General features: G+C 36.6%; 1 protein-coding gene across 2 annotated transcripts in view; it reads left to right on the top strand.

Annotated features, from left to right (window-relative positions):
• ATM (ATM serine/threonine kinase) overlaps positions 1–20,870 on the top strand; it is a 57,122-nt gene that overhangs the window by 27,579 nt on the left and 8,673 nt on the right. For both annotated transcript variants that reach the window (XM_077173924.1, XM_054627779.2), the window contains exons 34-54: positions 241–412; positions 792–933; positions 1,567–1,743; positions 2,105–2,273; positions 4,796–4,883; positions 5,231–5,386; positions 6,166–6,274; positions 7,054–7,142; positions 7,238–7,340; positions 8,388–8,536; positions 9,046–9,150; positions 9,674–9,793; positions 10,676–10,910; positions 12,307–12,474; positions 14,406–14,525; positions 15,872–16,089; positions 16,819–17,026; positions 17,593–17,706; positions 18,119–18,277; positions 19,412–19,550; positions 19,902–19,984. In XM_077173924.1, the coding sequence (XP_077030039.1) occupies positions 241–412; positions 792–933; positions 1,567–1,743; positions 2,105–2,273; positions 4,796–4,883; positions 5,231–5,386; positions 6,166–6,274; positions 7,054–7,142; positions 7,238–7,340; positions 8,388–8,536; positions 9,046–9,150; positions 9,674–9,793; positions 10,676–10,910; positions 12,307–12,474; positions 14,406–14,525; positions 15,872–16,089; positions 16,819–17,026; positions 17,593–17,706; positions 18,119–18,277; positions 19,412–19,550; positions 19,902–19,984 (3,023 nt within the window). The remainder of the gene's footprint in view (positions 1–240; positions 413–791; positions 934–1,566; positions 1,744–2,104; positions 2,274–4,795; positions 4,884–5,230; positions 5,387–6,165; positions 6,275–7,053; positions 7,143–7,237; positions 7,341–8,387; positions 8,537–9,045; positions 9,151–9,673; positions 9,794–10,675; positions 10,911–12,306; positions 12,475–14,405; positions 14,526–15,871; positions 16,090–16,818; positions 17,027–17,592; positions 17,707–18,118; positions 18,278–19,411; positions 19,551–19,901; positions 19,985–20,870) is intronic.

The following is a 20,870-nucleotide window of genomic DNA, read 5'->3' as shown; positions in this document are numbered from 1 at the left end:
AAATCCAGAACCATAGGCACTCCTAGAAAATTCAGTTATAAAGCATAACTGTAATATTTATGAATCTTAAGTGGCAAAATTTGTTCACATGTAATTTTAATCATAAAGCTCCTTAAGTGATTATTTATAAATACTTGCTGCTTTTTACCTCATAACAGTCTCAGTTCTAAAAGTAGAGTGAGACCTTGTTTTAGTATGCATAAGACTACAGAAAGACTATATGATGGCATCCATTTGCAGAGGCTGTTGGAAGTTGCTTGGGAGAAATAGGTCCCATGGATTTCTCCGCCACTGCTCTTCAGCGGGCTGAAAACGCACTGGATTCTAGAGCAGCAGATTTACTTGAAGATAGAAAACTTCAGTGTGTCTTCATAATGTTAATTCAAATAAACACTGCTTTAACAGATAATTGGTGAGTACTTATTTATTTAGTTAACACAAAAGCAAAATAGGAGCCATTAAGTTGTTCATTGTTCAGATCACCTCAGAGTAACTCCCTGAAAGTGTTCTTAATACCAGCCATGTGCTTCTCCAAGGCTCAGATTATTTACCCAGTCTATCTTAGATTTTTCCTGGAAATTCTGTAGTAGGATGCAAGCCAGAGAGTCTCCTCTGTGCTGTAGAGGATAGTAGTGCTGTGGAGTAAGTACTCACACTTTGTTCTGTAAAAAATATGCAATGGCACCATAGATGGTGGAATTATTTATCTTGTGTACTTACAAAGGTGATTTTGAAAATCAAATACCTGAATGAAATTAATGATAACAATGTTGTGTGTGTTCTTTTTTCAGTATTGATGTTAGAGCTGCTGCTGTTTCCTGTTTGAAGAACATATTAGCCACCAAATCTGGCAATGAATTTTGGGAAGTTTATAAAAGTAAAGCTGATCCCATGTTAATCTATCTACAGCCTTTCAGAACATCCAGGAAAAAGGTACTTCTGATACACCTCATATGCATGGCATGTGGAGTAGAGAAAAAAGAAATATCAATCTTTTTTAAAAAGTGAATTTGAAAAGATGTTTGAGGTAGGCTTTGATAAATGCCAGATTTGGCATCAGTATAATTGAAAATCTGATTGCTTTTGTATGTCTGTTTCTCATTTCTGTTTTACCAGATGCAGCTTTCCCTTCATGTAGGAAATTACTATTTTGACATTAGAAAGCTGTCTGCTTTCATTTAGACAGGCCATTTTTGATTACCTAATGGATAGTGTAATACTGTCTCAGGATTCCAGTATTATTTGAGGCAAAAAATGGTGGGAAGTAAGTCAGAAAAAGTGCATAATTAAAAGTGCCTAAATCAGACATTTCCTAATTTTCAATATTTTTATTAGTAAATTAAATGTGATGCCTAATGTGACCTTGTTGATGTCACCAGTAAAATTTTATTTTTAATACTTTCAGATTTCCTTGGAAAACTTTACATTTGCATGAACAAAACTGATATTGTTAATCAACTGAAGGATCAGTAATAGTTAATATGTTTGAATGTGTGCATTGCAGTATGGCTTTTTAAAAAGCTGTAGAATTTTTTTATATTTGCAATATGTATATTTTTCTTGTAGTTTCTTGTAGTGTCTGCTAATGATACAGAGGCTCCTTTAGAAAGATTGGATGACACAAACCTGTGGATTCCTCTGGGGGAAAGCCATGAGACCTGGATCAAGCACCTAACTAGTTCAATACTAGACAGTGGAGGTGTGAAAAATGAAGTTCTCCAGTTGATGAAGCCACTGTGTGAGGTGAGCTAAATCATACATTTTTACATGTATGTGTGCTGTGATACACAAAAAATGTGATTACTCATCTTGATAGCAGATAGTAGTTTCTGCTGTTAAGTAATTCAGGGCCTTTGTGGTCATATATTGTAGGTACTCATAAAATATACTCTCAAAATACAGGATTTGAAAGATAATTGCAAACATAGGAGAACTTTATATGGCTGCTTTAAGTGAATGCCAGCATAGGCCTGTTGAGTGGTTTGTGTGTTCTTTCTCAAGCATTACATGTTTGTTTGGGCAATTGTGAGTTTGGTTGTAACCTGAGAAAGACAACCAAAAAGCATTTCTTTCTTAGCAGCTGCTGTGCATTATTATTTTCTAGGTGAAAACAGACTTGTGTCAAACTTTGCTTCCATACCTGATTCATGATATCCTTCTTCATGACTCAGAAGAATCTTGGAGAAATCTTTTGTCACTTCATATCCAAAAGTTTTTTACAGCCTGTTGCAAATTTGCCTCATCCTGTAGATGTACTCCAAATTCTGATTCAGGTAATGCCATAATAGTTTTGTTTCAGCTAAAAGAGGAATTCTGGTTGTGAAAAAACTATCTTCTGATATCAAATGTATGATGTGCACTTGTAGGCAGGCAGAATTTAGAAGCTTCTGCCCAGCTGATCTTTTTTGATGGAGATGCCAATAATTTTGAAGTTGTTCATTGGCAGAACCCAAGAAGTATCTTCTGTCTAACTAATTTTTTTTATCCATAACTAGATAATGTTTAGTACTTGCTGAATTTAGGTGTTATCCAGTGTTAAGTGCTGCAAGACTGAGTCATGGACTGTCTTTTAAAATGACTGATGGGCAGGTAGATTCCTCTATTACTCAAACAAGAGCAATAAAAAGCAGTTTTCACCTGAATTTTCCCCTTGGAGAAGATTAACCCTTGTTTTAAGTATTGCCTAATATTTTAAATGGTATTCTTATACATTCAGAAGACCTGTTCCATTCCAGCAAAATAAAAGGAAGTTGTAACCAAAAGAACTGCACCAGAGTGTGAGAAAGGCAGTAAGTTAATTTTAAAGAAAAGCACCATTTAAACAAGCTGTTTATGTCATTTCCAATTAGATTGTGGTTGAATTTAGCAGAAATCTGTGTAAAAGGAAGATCTTTGTTGTTTGACACTGGGAATGGTACGTGCACGTTTTTTCAGGAGCTGAAATAAATACAGTAACTTCAGGTTAGGGTAGGTTTGTTTTTTGGTTTGGTCTGGGGTATTTTGTGCAGTAGTTACTGTGCTATATCTTTTAACTTCCATGTTCAGTGGCAGATCACTGAAAAAAAAGAGTCTGTACAATGTCTTGCAGTCTCTTTACAGGCAAGTCATGCAAGCTTCAGGTTGCCAGAGAGGAAGGGAAACCCTTAGTATTGCAATTTTTACTAAGAGTGGTATAAATAACCCTAATGATGCTAGGTGTATTTTAAAATATTTTCTTGGATGCTCATTAGCCTGGACTGAAATTCTGGAACAGTATTCTTTCATGTTTTTGAATTCAGGTAACAAGTTCTTTCTACAACTCACAAATTTATGCTCCGATGTACAGGGTGACCCAAAATGTTCCAAGAAAAATATGAAGGGATTTTTCCAAGTTCTAGAAACTTGCAGTTAGTTCAACAATACCAGTGAGCAAATGATGGAGGCCCATTCAAACACTGATTCACAGAACCACAATCACTTAGTTTGGAAAAGACCTCTGAGATCACTGAGTCTAACCTGTGGCTGAACAGTGTCACATCAACTACACATTGCACTGAGTGCCACATCCAGTCATTTCCTTAAACAGCTTCAGGAACAGTGACTCCACCAATGCCCTGAGAAGTCATTCCAATGTCTAATCATCCCTTATGTGAAGAAATTTTTCCTAAAAGGAGTTCTACACAGGGAATCTTATTGAGGCAATAAAAATAAAATACAATAAATAAAAATAAAAATAAAGAAAAAAAGGAAAGACATGCAGAAGCTTTAAATGTGGAGTTCTCCAGATGAAAAACAGTCCTGGTAACAAAAAAATCCCCCACAACCATGAAGTAGCACACAGCTCATTGTATGACAGATTGTTTACAGATGAACTGGAGGTGCAGTAGCCAACAGAGCAAGGATATGTTAATTCCAAAATTTGAATGATAGAACATCAGTATTTGAAGCAAAAATTTTAGTCATCCTCAAGGAGAATCTGTTATCCTGTGAAAATAAGGAGAAAACTCTTCCTAGAAAGTCTAGATAAATGTCATTCCAATCCATCAGGATCCAAATGGGATAAAACAAGCAGTTAGACATAGGAGAGTCAAATGATTCTGAACACATAAATTTCTGTTTGTTGGGACACAAAAAATGCCCAGATACTTTTTTAATGTGGCTTTTTCTTTTTTAGAGGAAATTGCTACTTCTGCACCTTACTGTAATCAAACCTTTGCTTGTGTGCTCCCTATTTCTTGCTTCTTGTAATTGGTAATTCAGAAATGACCAGAAGAATGAAGAAATTATTAACCCAAATACCAGAATGCAACCTGTAGCTGTCTGATTTTTTTTTAATCCAGAAGCAACACATGGAAATACAGATTGTTTGAAAGTATGTGCCTGTATGTGGAAAGTAGGGAGTTTTGTGTAGCCATACACACTCTAAAATCTGCGATACAGTAATTTAATAAGAAGTATTTCTCTGACTTTGAAATAACTTACATGGTGGAAGCCTAATGGCAGAAGTCTGTTTGTTAGAGAGCTTTTTGCAATGATGTTAGTTCATCTCTGAATTCTGTAAGAAGAAATAGAATCCATAAACTAATAATACAAAGATAATTTCATCAAATTGTGGCACAAATTACTATAATCTCACTAGCATCATGTAAGGAGAAGAAATACATTTTGTGAAAAACTATTAATTTAATTTTGGAAATGCAATTCAAGGAAGTATTTAGTTATTTTTTTGACTGAAAATTAATTACTTTTTATTTTGTAAAGGGATGTGATATGACAAAAGTTCATTATATTCTTTCCTTTGAAATATACATCCCAGATCAAGAAACCCATAATTCTAGAAGTTTGGATAAAGTATCTCGACGAGCCATGCTTGCTGTTGTTGATTACTTGAGAAGACAAAAGAGGTGAATACAAGCTTTTCAAAACATTGCCCTAATTTAATTGTGACTGTTCAAAGATGTGTTGGTGCTCTAGATTAAAGAACATGGTAGAGAATATGTTGCTTGAAAGAAAAGATACAGTAGTGACCTTGCATTTGTTACAGAAGTGATACAGCTACCCTTAAAGGGTTCTGACTATGCTGAAGGAGTTTTCTAAACCCTTTTGTCTGATGTACTTCTTGTAGTGTGGGTTTTTCAGGAGCTAAGATAAAATTAGCCTTTGGAAAGCTTTGTAGTTGATACTGGATTTATTTTGTTTAATGCTGGATAAAAGGTCTGTTACAGCAGTATTAAAGTCTTTATTTAATCAGATCTGTTTCAGGTACAGTTTTTGACGACAGCTTCTGGCTAGATCTGAATTATCTGGAGGTTGCTATAGCAGCACAGTCTTGTGCTGCTCACTTCACAGCCTTGCTCTACGCAGAAATCTACGCAGACAAGATAAATAGGGACAAGCAGCAAAAAAGGTAGGAGGAGGAGTGCTGTTTCCTGACATTTCTGGTAAAATGAATCATGTTTTGTGAATCCCAGCAATGTTTTGGTTTTAGTTACATGAAAAGTCAGGGAAGCTTTAAAAATATTCCATAGGTGTATATATGGACATGGAAAATATTTCCAGTCCTTGAATGCGATCCAAGCCTCAAAAGAGTGTCATGTTGACGTGTAATCAGAAACTTTTCTTAGTGCTGTTGGTGAAATTACAGCCAGAAGTTAACCAAGGGGTGAAAGTAAACCCCAGAATGATGGCAGGAATTCTGTGGGTAGAGCTAAATGGTCCTTGTAGGAGCTTTTCTTCCATAATAGACAATTATCTTTGTTTTCTGGTCTATCAAGATCAAAATATGGAACTAGTTTAAATTTTGTGACAAACCACTGTCAAGTAGTGGAAATAAAACAAAAGTTTGGTTTTACGTACATACATTAACTGCTAATTAATTGCTTTTATTCTTTCACAGAGGAAAGAACACTTCAGGCATTCACAAAAGCAATTTGATTTAATAAAAGATGAGGAATTTCAAGATGTGTATAGGGGGGTTCTCCAAAAGAACACTTCAGTGTTAAAATCCCTTGATGTTGATATTCCCAGCTCAACTGATCACTTCCTCATTCTGATGGAGAGCCATACTGAATAACCTGGGAATATCATAGTCTTGCATTTATTGTTTGTGCCCCTTATTTCTTGAGTGTTGTCTCAGAATTTATTTAGTTCCCTATATGAAATTTCATATTGAAACATTTCTTTTAGATCTTCTTTTAAAGCAGCTAAGAGTTTGACATTTGAAGAGGAAAGTCAAAGAACACCTATTACTACCTTGAATGAAAAAAGTAAAGAAGAAACTGGTCTAAGTTTGCAGGTACTTGTGTGTGCTTCCTAATCGGAATGTAAACGGTCTTGTATAATTATAATTAACAGTAGGTTTCATCTGAGCTGAGGGTATATCTAGTAGAATTCAAAAAATGTATTTTAAAGTTCTCCTCATACTTTAATTCAAAGTGAACTCAGACAAATTAAATTGAGTATTTGGTCACCCTGAAACACTAACTAACTGGCAAGTCTGAAATCACAGCAAAGCAGGCTTTGTTTCCTGAAAGAACTGACTTCAGGTTGGTAGCCAGCCAAAGATTTTTCAGATTTCAAAGATTTTTGTTTTGTCACAGGTATATATATAAAAATCAGCAAGTGATATAGAAGTTGTAATTATCAAAACCAAAGTAGTATTATCTCCCTCAGGTTTATTTGAGATATCAAATCTGATCCAGTAACCTTATCTAAGTTACTTCTTTCTATAGTTCATTATTCCAACACTGTGCTTGTATAACTTCCAAGATGCATTGCTTAGTTGGTGTATCTGATGTCATTTACTAATATTGCCTTTTGCTTTTCAACTAGCCCACCTAAGGCCCAGCTGTAGATCTTTAAGAAATAAATTAGCATTGTAAGTAGGCCTGAAGAGTTTGGCTAGACTGCATAACTTTTTTTCCCCTGTCATGATAGCAGACTCAGATACTATGTAAAGGAAAATAAAGCAATGATGTTATCTGTAAAAACATTTATAAACTGATATGATTTATGGAAAACTAACTCGAGCTGTTTCCAGAAAAATAGTTCTTTGTTTTGTGGTGCATGTTCTAGGACCTTCTCATGGACATCTACAGAAGCATTGGAGAACCTGACAGTCTTTATGGCTGTGGTGGAGGAAGAATGTTGCAGCCATTGGCACGGTATAATTTATTCATGTTCTTATGTTGTTTAAAGGCATTGCTTTCATTTACTAGTAAGGAACTTAAATTGAAAACTTCTTTTTCACCTACAACAGGATAAGAACATATGAGCATGAAGCAGTATGGGAGAAAGCCCTTGTAACATATGACCTTGAGACAAGCCTCTCTCCATCTACTCGCCAGGCAGGAATAATAGAGGTAATATTATTTTGTAAGAGGAAATGAGTGTAAGAAGTGATATTCATCATATTGAGTCATTTGCAGTGAGTTCAAAATTGTTTTAGGACTGAAAGTGATGTCTTTGTTCATTAAGTCTAGCCCATTGTCATAGGCATCCAAACTGTGAATATAAGACAACTCAGTATTTGTTCTGAAAATATTAAGGTTCTTAGTCCTCTTGTCACTCACCCATAATCCCCATCATGGGTAATGAATTTTGTGAAATACTTAAAACTAAGTATATTCAATATTATTCCAGGTTTAGGCCAGCTCCTAAAATGACAGGATATAGAAAGTAATGTAGTTGGTTATTTTTGCTATCTCATTCTTAAACCACTCCACTATGAATCACTATGTGATTTTTCTGATACAGTAGATAAAAAGAATTGGTGTTATTTTGAATCCTCAATATGCTTTGCCTCTTTAGCCTAAAAATGTTTATACCAGTTCTATAAAAATGTAGCATAGATGTATGTGTGTTTCCCCTCATTTAATTTTCCTATGGTACTTTTAATTTCTTAATAACCACAAATTATTTAGTATCACTGTTAAAATTCCATTGCATTTGTCCTTCATAGTGGCTTGACATGTAATCTGGTTAATTGGTCACAATTATAGAGATGTTATGGCTTTTGAACAGATAGGAGTTATAGGAAATCTTTTCAAATCCTCATCAGGAGAAACAGTTCATTAAGAAGTAAAATTCATTTTGACTTACCAATCAGGAATGATGGCATGGAGAAATGTGTACTGATAGTTAATTTGAAGCACAGTGTGAAAAATTATTTCAAAAAATGCCAGCCACAGTAGTAATAAAACCATTTTCCTGGAGTTGCAGATGTCAATAGTGTGATTGGTAGTCTTATTAAAAAGTTTTCATTTTACGTGTAGAGTTTAGAAGTAGTCATGGTCCTGTCTTTCCTGCAAAGAGTTCTTTGTTTCCAAAAGTAAAACCAAGCCCTTAATAATACCAGTTCAGTTTAATAAAGGAAGAAAATAAATTTTGAGTAATTTTTTTAATTCCAGGCTTTGCAGAATTTTGGGCTTTCCCACACTCTTTCCATGTACTTAAAAGGTCTGGAACATGAAAACACTGAGTGGTGTGCAGAACTGCAGGAAATACGGTACCAGGCAGCATGGAGGAATATGCAGTGGAGCCACATCTCTTCTGTCAAGTAAACCACCTTATCTTTTTGCTAGTTCTTTAAGCAAAAAGCAATAGGGTCAGATCCAAGCCAAAAAAGACAGGATCAGAGTGTAGTTTCTGTAAAGCAGGTCACCTAATTAATTTTAATCATTAAACTGAAAAGCGGTGTTTTTCACTTAGACTTGTCTTGTTTGAATGCACATCACTTTTTGTTTTCCTGGGGAACTGTACACAGGTGATTCTTCTTTTTGATTGTTCATAATGTCAAACTGAAATATACCATTTTTTATTCATATAGTACTTGTATCTTAAGTACAAGAGAGGGATAGAGAGAGCTTTTAGCATCTCATTTATAAGAAAACAGGAAATATTACACAGTAAGCCACGAGAGATTATCAAGTCCTGGACAAGCAAACACCAGTATTGACTCATGGCTACTGTACAAATAAAACTATTTGTCACAAAGACAAAATTGACTTCTTCACAGAGAAATAGGTTTTCATTTTATTCTATGTTAACTTTTGTTTTATTTGTTAGAGATGAAGCAAGGAGTCCAGGGTACCATGAATCATTGTATGATGCTCTTCAGTCTTTACGCGATAAGGAATTCTCTGCTTTCCATGACTGTCTTAAAGATGCCAGGTAACAGATTGTATGCAAATACTGTGACATTTATGTGCACATGCTGGGAGAGAGACATGGAGACAATGTGTGTGTTTGTAGTCACAGGTTATGCATGAAAGACTATCAAGGGGTTTTATGGGCTCAAATAAAGACTCATGCATAGAATAAAAACTACTTCCAGACTGCAGCTCAAATCTTTTTATCCTCAGTATGTCATCTGCATCTGTAATTTGTGTGCTAATTGAAGATACATTTCCTGTACATACCCCTTAGTTTGTGGACCTCTTAAGTGGATTCTGGTGCTGAGTGCTCTTGTTTATCTGAGGTATCACATCAGTTTTGGAGTTTCTGTGTCCTTACTGGGTTTTCATTTATTGGCAATCTTTTTTTTCTTAATTTGAATGGTAGTACAAAGTAACTCTAGACTGAAGAGTTTTGCTGTTTAAGTTCTCTTCACTGTATCGAAACTATGTTATGGATATTTGGTATTACTTGCTGATATTAAATAAAATAATCTACTATTTTTCTGTTAAATCCACAGAGTGAATGAAGTAGAAGAGCTGTGCAAGGGCAGTCTTGAGTCGGTTTATTCATTATATCCAACCCTTTGCAGACTACAGCTGATTGGAGAGTTGGAAAATGCAGGCCTGCTGTTCTCCAGGTGATTTCTTAAGATTGTTTCATAACATTTCCTCAGTTTGCAGGATTTTTAGTAATCAAGCATAGTGAAAACTTAAAATGACCACAACAGATTTTATTCATCAACATCTCAAACTTCATATGGAAAATAAAAAGGATTTTACCTTCTCTACATGAGGACAATTTTATATTATCTTTATTTCCAGGCTGGCTTAATTCACAGTCTAGTTTGAGTTATTTCATATCATGCCAATATAGTGTTTTAAATAACTGTTTTCTTTCCTTTTTATTGAGTTCCCTCATACTCCAAGGTAGCAGTCATATCTCCTAGCTTCTGGTTTACTCAAGTAACTGAGTCCTCCTCTTTTAGTTTCTTTTCTAAAAATGTTTTCCATTTCCCTAATGACGTCCAAAGCTTTACTGAAAGCTGTTTCAGTTTGAATAATTTTCTTCATGGACCTCTATTACTATCAGTATTCTTAAATTCTTAAGATTGCCTTTTAATCACAGAAAGGTATTTATCTCTGTAGTGCTATTAACACTGAATTTTCTCTGCTATAGTTCTGTCAGTTTGGTAGCAAATAGTCACCCTACAGTCTTTTCAGCAGCACTGTGTTTGAGTGTCATTTCCTTTGCTGAGGGACCTTTAACACAAGTTTTTGATGCTTAATCAAGAATATTTACAGAGGAGTAGTTCACCTGAGTGTTGTTGTACTTCATGTTTGTTAAAACTGGAAGGCTTCCAGTATAGTCTGCATATGGTAACCATTGTAGGGTTTTATCACTATTTCTTGCAGTGTAGGTTTTGAACTTTCTCAGCAGATAACTTGTTACTCATCTTTCATTTCACTGATATTTACTGAAAATTAATAACAAGTCCCTTTTCTTTTGGGAACGATTGCAGATCTGTTACTGCTCAACAACTGAATGACATTTATTTGAAATGGCAGAGACAGTCCGAGCTTCTCAAGGACAGTGACTTCCATTTCCAGGAACCTGTCATGGCTCTGCGCACTGTAATTCTGGAAATCTTGCTTGAAAAGGAGAGTGAAAACACCAAAAGAGAATGTATTAAAGACCTCTTGACCAAACATCTGGTGGAGCTCTCTAGATTGGCAAGAACTGCTAAAAATACTCAGGTAACAAATTTCAGGAAAGACCAGGAACAGATGTTTAGGTTTTTTTTAATTTATAAAAAACTTAATTTTTAACAGTACTAATGATTAACTGTATTCTAAGTTTATTCAGTAAATCAATCTGAGACTTAAATTATGTAGAATTTATTAATAAATTGTATTTATGAGCATGTTTTTTGAATTTTGTTCATAAGTGTAAGCCACTGAATGAGGTAGATAATACAGAAATTACATTTTTACTGAAGAGTGCTCTTCTAGCTCTGTTTCTCATTTTGGTGCAGTTTTACATATCCAACTTTCACTTGCATCATATGTTGTAGTGTTCCAGGGTAAAACTGCAGAGGTAACTTCATTGCATCTCTGTATTTAGTGTTGTCTTTAAAGCTTCATACTCTCAAAACTTCATTGCACTGTGGTAAATCTCTTGCTGTGCATACTTTCTGGGATTTGCACTGTCGGTGGTTTTTTTAGTTGCTGATGCATTTAAGGCCCAGAGTCAGCCTTGGCTTGTTCTAGGTGCTGCATCTGGATCAGTAACTCCACAAGAATTTACAGAACAACAGTATCCTCCAAGGAACTCTACAGAAAATAGTTCCAGCTAAATACAGAACCTGAAAAGGTGTTTAACACTTCACATATGCAAAACTAAATTAAACTTTGATTTCACTATTCGCTATTTCACACATCACTATTCATTTTATGAATTCATTTTAACTCTTTTTATGAATAGTGATGAAATCAGTAGAACAGCGCTGTCTTTGATTTCATGAATTTGCAGAGGCACTTTATTCAGTGCCTCTGAAGCTGTTGGGGAGAATGATTTCAGATATTTTTGTCTCATGCCTGCCCAGCCACCAGCACTGTGGCAGTGGGTATTCAGTAAGAACCTCAACTTTGTTAAAAGCATAGTTTGCTCCTTATGCTGTCACAGTCATACTAAGTAGTGAGGATGGTACTTTACCAGGTATATGTGTGAAAATGTAGGCATGCTAAAGAATTAGTATATGGTGGTGCCATTTTTGTAATTATTTTTCTGTGGTCTGTAATTATGTATGTAATGCATGTAATAATGTAATAATAATTGCTAAGCTATAAGTCCATTAATTTGGTAGGTACTGATTATAGAATTTCTCGACCTCCAGTTTAAAATGTTAAACATAGACACTTTATTTTAGAGTTTGTGAGGTTTGATTCTGTTCTGTTCTTGTTGCAAATCAGGATTTTCTGCAAGTATATAGAAAAATAATTTCATATTTTTGCTGCAAATAATTTTTTTATTTGGATGGGCAGATTATGCTGCACAAATAGAGAAAATGGAAGCAGAGTCTAAAAACAAAACTTGCTGTGAGATACAGATATTTTACTTAAAGAATTGTTCATTATTATTTTTCAATTTCAGCTTCCAGAAAGAGCTATGTTTCAAATCAAACAACACAATCCAAATGGAAATGGAGTTTCTGAATGGCAACTTGAAGAAGCTCAGGTTTTCTGGGCTAAAAAGGAAGAGAGTCTTGCACTGAATATACTTAAAACAATGATAAAAAAATTAGATGCAGATTGGTTTCAGGTATGTGTTACATAATGTCTGAACTTACGGGAATTAAATTATTTAAGATCCTAATTCCACTCTCAGAAGTTTTCCTGTAGAAGAAAATTGAAAGCCCCTCTGCAATATTAAATTCTAAATCTGGGTTGTACTCTCAAAATGTCTGAAAGCAAAAAAAAAAACGGTTAGCAAATCTTGTTAGGAGTTTTTAAAGAGAGTCTGTAAGATTGGCAAGTGTAAGAATTCATTATTCATGGTCCAACACTAAACAATGTCCCTAAGCACCACATGTACATGTCTTTCATATCCCTTTTAAACAGGGATGGTGACTCCACCACATCCTTGGGCAGCCTGTTCTAATGCTTGACAATCCTTTTAGTGATTAATATCCCATCTAAACCTCCCCTGGTGCAATTTGAGGCCATTTCCTCTTGTCCTACTGCTTGTAGCCTGAGAGAACAGACCAGCCCCCACCTGGCTGCACCCTCCTGTCAGGCAGTTGCAGAGAGTGGTGAGGTCCCCCTGAGCCTCCTTTTCTCCAGGCTGAACACCCCCAGCTCCCTCAGCTGCTCCTCACAGCACTTGTGCTCCAGAGCCTTCCCCAGCTCCGTTGCCCTTCCCTGGACACGCTCCAGCCCCTCAATGTCTCTCTTGCACTGAGGGGCCCAGAACTGAGCACAGCATTGGAGCTGTGGCCTCAGCAGTGCTGGGTACAGGGGGACGGTCACTGCCCTGCTCCTGCTGGCCACACCTGGCTGATCCAGGCCAGGATGCCATCGGCCTTCTTGGCCACCTGGGCACACCCTGGTTCATGTTCAGCTGCTGTTGACCAGCACCCCCAGGTCCTTTTCTGCTGGGCAGCTTCACAACTGCCTGGAGTTGTTGTGACTTGGTACTTACCTTATTGAACCTCATACAGTTGGCCTTGGCTCATCAGTCCAGCCTTTACAGATCCCTTGGGATGATGTTTGTTAAAATATGGTCTACAAATACTTGACTAGAACTTAATTTTATGTACCACTGTGGTAAAAAAGCCTTTATGTCCATACCTTTGCATTTACCTGTGGTGGCATTCTTTGAGAATTTCAAAGCCATTTGCTTTGAATCTATGTATGTTCTTAAGGAATATCACTCTTCAGAAAAGCTGCATTATTTTGGGCCAAGTTCTCTGTACATACCAGGGCAAAATCAAGAGTTGTTGCTCGTTTGATTTTTGTAATCTCTCCATGAATCATAGAGAGGCCATGAGGCCCTCCAAAAATTTTGTCCTTCCTTACATTTACCCTGTCTATTTAAGGAGAATTTGTGTTTTCACAGCCTGTGATGTTCACATATATGTTTCACAGTCAGTGTTGCCATCTTGGTCACATGGTCTTTCACATGTACCCTATATTAGAAGTATTTTGCAAACTTATCCTACTCTACAGTTAAAGCTGAACATCCAGTCTGAAGAAAAGCCCTTTGGAAACGTGCTCCATCATCTTCTCAAAACACTTACATCAAGTTTCCATGTAGAAGTCTGTGGGAAGAATTTGATCATCACACAATGGTTATTGTGGTTCCTGACTGTTACCTACAGAGTTGTCTATGGTACTTCAGACTAAATGGGGATATTTATAAAATACAATTCTGAAAACACGCTGTGAATGTTTAAAATTTTTATTACATTTTGTCATTGGTTTATTCTGCTTTTGATTGTTCAAACAGGTATTTTAAAATGTGCACTCTCCTTTTGCCTTACATAGAATGTGAATGTGATTTAAGGTTATTGACTACTCTAGATGTGGATGGAAAATGACTCTGTAGATGCATTATGTGTAATAGGCCTCAGTGATTGAATTCTATTCAGGGTTTAAAGGCTTTAGAAATTTCCTACCTCATATGTAAAAGATGTTTTTGTTTTATGCCTCCCTCTCTTTAATTTTTTTTTTCTAAAACTTGCTTTTTCAAAGGTCGAGACTGATCCTCACCTGAAATTGATGTATACAGAGTGCCTGAGGCTCTGTGGAACCTGGTTAGCTGAAACATGCTTGGAAAACCCTACAGTCATCATGCAGAAATACTTAGAAAAGGTGCATTCAGTCTTTGAAATGTACATTCTGTGAGATAATGCTGTGTTAAAATACAGTGTTAAAATGTCAAGTAGATTTCTCTGTGCAGTCTTTATTTTTCTGTATTGAAAATATGATTTCTTATATAAATATTATGGTTTCACATTGTATCGTGTAACATTGTCATCTTCTTAAATGTTCAGAAAATGGCTTTGTAGAAATCACAGTGAAATGTCTTTTATTGGCTCAGAAGTGCAGTGATTACAACTACTAGTCTAGTTTCCCTTTCCTGTTCCCTATCCCTACCTCTTCCTTCTCAGGACAGATTATTCACTCAACAGCTTTTTAGTACAGCATTGCATTTCCACAGAATCAATCAGGTTGGAAAACACCTCTGAGATGATGGAGTCCAACCTGTGACCCAACATCCCCATGCCAACCAGACCATGGCACTGAGTGCCATGTCCAGTCTTTCCTTAAGCTCCTCCAGGGATGGTGACTACAACACCTTCCTGGGCAGCCCACTCCAGTGTCTGATCACCTTTCCTGTGAAGAAATTCTTCCTAATATCCAACCTGAGCCTCCCCTGGTGCAGGTTAAGGTTAAGGTTATGTCCTCTTGTTACCTGGGAGAAGCGCCTGACCTCCCACCTGGCTGCACCCTCCTTTCAGGCAGTTGTAGACAGTGATAAGGTCACCCCTGAGATGCTGCAAAGTCTTGGTCTAGTGTTTCAAAGTGCTGGGTTTTTTTGTTTGTTTTTAACTTTTAGCCAGTAATAGAAATGTTTGTATTAATATTTGCCTGCTCTGCATTTCTTTATTTCACACTAATTTATGAAACTCAACATAGTTGCCTTTCTCTGTATGCTTTCTTCACTCTGATGATTTGAATCCATGACTTTCTTATATAATTTCCTTTACTTTTGGCACTTTTTGGACTGTCTTCCATTTTTTTTCCCACCAGCTTGTGATACAAGGCTATAAGACTGTTTTAAAACTTCATGCCTTGTTACTGTAAAAGATAAAAGCATGGAAAATTCCTGTATGGCTATTAAAGCTATTTCATACAGGATAATATTTTTTGACTATTTGCACTGAAACATTTCTCAAAGATTAAATTCACTTAGGAGAAAAATATTCAGCCTGTTAGATTCATTTTGTATTCATATTTATTCTATCACAGGCAATATTAAATAATCTATTCAAGCAGATGACCCTGAGCAGGGAGGAAGTTGAACAATATGAGTTCCAGAAGTCCCCTCCAGCCTCAACCATTCTGTTTTTCAGTGAGAATAGAGTTTCATCAAGTTTTATGCAGCACTATGTATCTGATTATTGATCTTACCATTATTGTAACTTCTCCTTTAGGCTGTGGAAATTGCTGCAAGCCACAGTGGAGACAGCAGTGATGAGTTGAAGAAAGGAAAGATGAAGGCTTTCCTCTCCTTGGCTCGTTTCTCTGATAATCAGTACCAGCGGATTGAGAATTACATGAAATCCTCAGAGTTTGAAAATAAGCAGGCCTTGCTGAAGAAGGCCAAGGAGGAGGTTGGTCTCATCAGGGAGCGTAGGGTTCAGACCAACAGGTGAGCGTTAAATGGAGACTGGGTACTCTGGAGCTGTCACAGGCTCCAGCTCTACTTTCTGGGCAACAGGTGCAGCGTAGGTCACATCCCTACAGCTGCATTTTCCCTTCTCCACAAAGCAGTGGCCAGATCCACAGTGCTTGTTGTGAATGGTTTCTGAACTGTGCCCGGACGTGGGCTGGGCATGTGCTGGATAGTGTGGGCCAAAACTAAGCCAAGGACACAGTGTGGATGATAATGGCCTGGAATTCATGTGTATTCCCTGGATCTGTTCAGTTTATTTGACAAAAATGTTACATAGTGTAAATAAATGAGTTGGCATTTTTCTCTATTTCACATTTAGTGAGAGAGTAGAATTAAATTTATTATAGAATTCTTAAAGATTTAGTAAGAGCAACTGCAAGTGAGCAGAAAAGGATGAATTTCAGCTGCTGGAAACTGAAGTTTTTGCACAAATGGTCTGTACTGGGTATTCACATTTTTACCAATATTGAGATTAAATCAAGAAGACAGAAGACAGGAAGTTTACTTACAGCAGTGGGTCTGTGTGCACATACAGTTAAGGAGTAGCTCCCACAATACAGTTTCTTAGTTGTTTATTTTACTGTGCTCGTACATACAGAACAACTTTAAAAATGTTAAAATAGTGAGAGACTTAGGGAATGCCTTGCAGTAAGTTGAGAAATTAAGGAATAATTTGTTGTTTAAACATGACATCTGCTCATATAGATACACAGTGAAGGTTCAGCGGGAACTGGAGCTGGATGAAGGGGCAATACAAGCCCTGACCGAGGACCGTAAACGCTTCTTGTGTAAAGCAGTGGAGAACTACATCAGCTGTTTACTAAGTGGAGAAGAACATGATATGTGGATATTCCGACTCTGTTCCCTGTGGCTTGAAAATTCTGGAGTTGACAGAGTCAATGAAATGATGAAGGTATATGTTTGCTCCATTTTTTTCCTAATGCTTTGGCAAATAATTATCCATCTTCTCCTGTATTTCTAGAAGATGAATTATGTAGCTCCTGAATTTTTCCTGAAAACTTTCTTTTTTCAGTTGTCATTGCTTATCAGTTAGTTTTTCATCAGTGGGACCTGTAGTTCTCAATGCATTTTAATTCAACTTTAATCAGCATTTTAATTTGATAAGTCTGTATGGTTAAACATATCTCACAATCGTTTACTGTGGTCCCCTTGTTCTTCACATACCTTGGAATCTACCCATTTTCAACATCCTTAGGAACATTATTCTTGTTTATATTATATATACTTTCAGGTGAAAAGCCGTGAAAGGTAGAATAGAAAACAGTACTCCTATGAAGGAATTGCAATGTTTAGGAGGCATGGGCCAAGATGATATGATACTGAATTGCTGCTTGATCAGATAGGCCATGATAATTCTTAATTTTAAATTATTATTATTATTATTATTATTTGCAAGGTTTTGTTAGTACAGCTAGTTTTGTTTAGTACAGCTCTCTAACTGAGTTTTCTCTCCTACAGAAAAATGCACAGAAGATCCCTTCATACAAGTTCTTGCCTCTGATGTACCAGCTGGCTGCTCGAATGGGAACTAAGATGATGGGTGGTTTAGGATTTCATGAAGTTCTGAATAATGTAATTTTTGCTTTTCTTATCTAAAGATACCTTGACTGGCTTGGTAGTGCCTACCTCTAAACAATATCTACCTTCCTCTGAGCAGTTACAGCTGAACAAGTTACATTGGTGATAAGGGTGTATTAAAAATGAGTGATGCCAAATCAGTACGGTGGGGGAAGAGGATTGGGGACTTCTTTAATTTCTTAACTTAAAAAGTCAACTTTATTGATTTTCTTGTAATATCAGAGTAGTTTTATGCAGTTATAGAAATGTACTTTGAATGTTTTTTCAGTTGTGGAAAAGTATTACCTTTTATTTCATCTTAGGAACCTTAGAAGTTCAAAAGAAATAATAATGTTAATTAAGTATTGGGGTTTTTTTCCTCTTCTGTACTGTTTTCAATAATGGGATCTTTTTCTTTTGTTGGCAGCTATTGTCTCGAATTTCACTGGATCATCCACATCATACTTTGTTTATAATATTAGCTTTGGCTAATGCTAACAAAGATGAACTCCTCACAAAACCAGATGCAATAAGAAGAAATAAGTTAATTAAAAATGCACCAAAAGAGATCTCCCAGCTTGATGTGGTGACTACAAAAACTTCTATTCTATTAATCACATTCAATCCTTTAATTTTGTTAAAAAATGAAAAAGCCCAAAACATGTAGAGGGGTGTTTTAGTATAGAGCTCATTAGCAGACTTTTGTTAAGAAGTAAGAGGGAAACAGTACTTTTAATAATTAAAAAACCCCTTTTGTGCGTAAGTAGGTAATTATTATTGAAAGAAATCATTACAGGGTTGAGGAAAATACAGTTAATGTTTTGTGCCACAAATAGCCCTGATTATTGCAGACTCTTGTGATAAAAGTCCCTGATGTGTCATTCTGTAAAAAGGATTTTAGATGCAAGAAAGACTTGAGTGGCTTTATTGTTGAAAGTACATACTGAATTGGGTATTTTTTCTGCTTTGAGTGGTAACGTGTTCCATCTAAGCAGTTTGCCTTGTGCATCTTTCGGTCCTTGTTAAAAGTCATGCTGATAGGTAATACTGACCTGTGGTTTCATGATAATGTTGGTTTTGCTTAATTTTTCTTTAACCTGTCTTTGGCATCATCCCACATCCAAAGTGTTGCCCCTTCTTTCCTCCATCATTGTAGGCCAGACATGGTTGGTTGTCATTGTGCTCTTACCCCCCACACTGATACATTTTTTTCACCACATTTTTATGTGGCTTTTTTTTTGGCCTTTCTCTCACATCTGTAGTTGTTTTGTGATTCCCCCACTTAGGGTTGGAATTATGCTAAAGTCTCTCAGAGCCTGGCACAGAAGGAATTCATGGACAGGTTTCTGTCTTTTGCATATAAGATTTTTTTCTTCAGCTGGGAGGAAATAACAGAAGCAGGCAGATGGTGGAAGAACTTCTAAAAATCTGTCTGTCCTTTTTTCTGAAGAACTTGTGCATGTCTTTTGCGCTTTGCCTGGACAGGTTTGCTCCCTCTCCATTGCCAATAATATTTTACATTACTCAGATCAGACAGCACAGAATTTTTTCTTATAATTATTTCAGATCATCTCACAAAGGGCTGTCCATTGCTGCAGTTTGCTCTGTTTTCATAGGACATATCTCAATTGTACTTAATTGACTGCATGTTATGATGCATCTTTAATATTAAAAAATATAGTTTACAAGATCTGATGTTTGTTTTCCTTGGGTTTTTTAGGACAGAATGGAAGCTGCCAGCACGATAATGAATATTGTAAGGAAAAGAAGAGCTCCTATGGTTAGAGACATGGAAGCACTTTGTGATGCTTACATCACATTAGCAAATTTAGATTGTACTCAGTGGAAATCTGAAAGAAGTAAGTCTTAGGAAAACTGGTTTTTGTTTTAATAATGAAGATAGGTTTTATTTTCTCAGATTGAAAAGTGTATTTTAAATACTGATGTTTAGTTAAAAGAGGTAGTAGCATTGTGTCCTATTTTTGATAGATATAGAATGTAGTCTGGATTAGAAGTCATAGTAATTACTTGCACTGTAGGGCTCAGACCCTTAGTATGAAATTCTAAAAATCACCAGTTGTCCTGTGGTCATCTTCATCAGCTCAGTAAAATATGCAGTGCGGTTTTGGGTCCCAAAAGCAATGTAAGCTGGGTTTTGTCAAATATTTTATAGCTCTGAATTTAAAAATATTAATTCCTCTTAATTACAGAAGGAATAAGTATTCCAGCTGACCAGCCAATCATTAAACTGAAGAACTTGGAGGATGTTGCTGTTCCTACCATGGAAATTAAGGTGACTGAAGTTGGAAAAATATACATTATAGTACCATCATCATAGAACCATCTTCAAGCTTTTGTAATGGCAGTCATCTCTTCATCCAATTCCCATGGTCTTTACAGGTCTACCTATGGGGATACTTCCTTGTCAGGTGGGAGGTGCAGGCTGAGATGGTTTCCTTAGAAGACCATGATCCCAGGCATTATGTGTGCTGGATAGTGGTTTATTGTACAGACAGTTTGCCACTGTTACCTCTGAGTAGTCTCTCATTATCCAAAGGTGATATCATAGTGAGCTCCCTAACTCACCCAGGGCATTTGGGAGTGGGAATCTCCTGTGTAGGCGCTAGCTCAGAGTTTCAGGGAGGCAACTGAATGTCACAGAAGGTGTGAGAATTAATAGGTGTGCCTCTTCTGCTGTTCCTGTGCTTTTACCATTCAGTAATGGGCAATGATCCGTTCCCATTGGCTGGATGGGTGCACAGGCACTCCCTCTTTGATACCACACACTCCACCTGGGAAACTGCAGTTTCAGAAGCATAGAGTTGCTTTTTTGACCAGCATATAAGTTGAAATGTTGCAAGGCCAGAATTCCTTGTGTTGAAATCCCTCAGGCTATATCTATAAAGCTGAATAAGTCAAGGGACTGCTTTAAGGTATTTGACTTCACAAACCAGAAGTTGCCACCCATGCTAAATATCATCTGTTTGTAGGGCTTCAGTTGTCCCCAGGTGTTGCTCCTTTGTACAACTGGATCATTCTTTTCTTTGCCTTCCTTCTCCTCCAGTACAGACTGACTGCAATGGCTGCAGCTCTGTGATGTAGCCTCCTGGGGCAGTATTCCTCTGGGGCATGAGGATACAGGGGGTGGCTGAGGTATAGATCTTGTACCCTGTAGCAGG

This window comes from Agelaius phoeniceus, chromosome 2 (genome assembly GCF_051311805.1).
Source record: "Agelaius phoeniceus isolate bAgePho1 chromosome 2, bAgePho1.hap1, whole genome shotgun sequence".
NCBI classification, from domain to species: domain Eukaryota; kingdom Metazoa; phylum Chordata; class Aves; order Passeriformes; family Icteridae; genus Agelaius; species Agelaius phoeniceus.
This window is presented reverse-complemented; position numbering and strand designations above follow the sequence as displayed.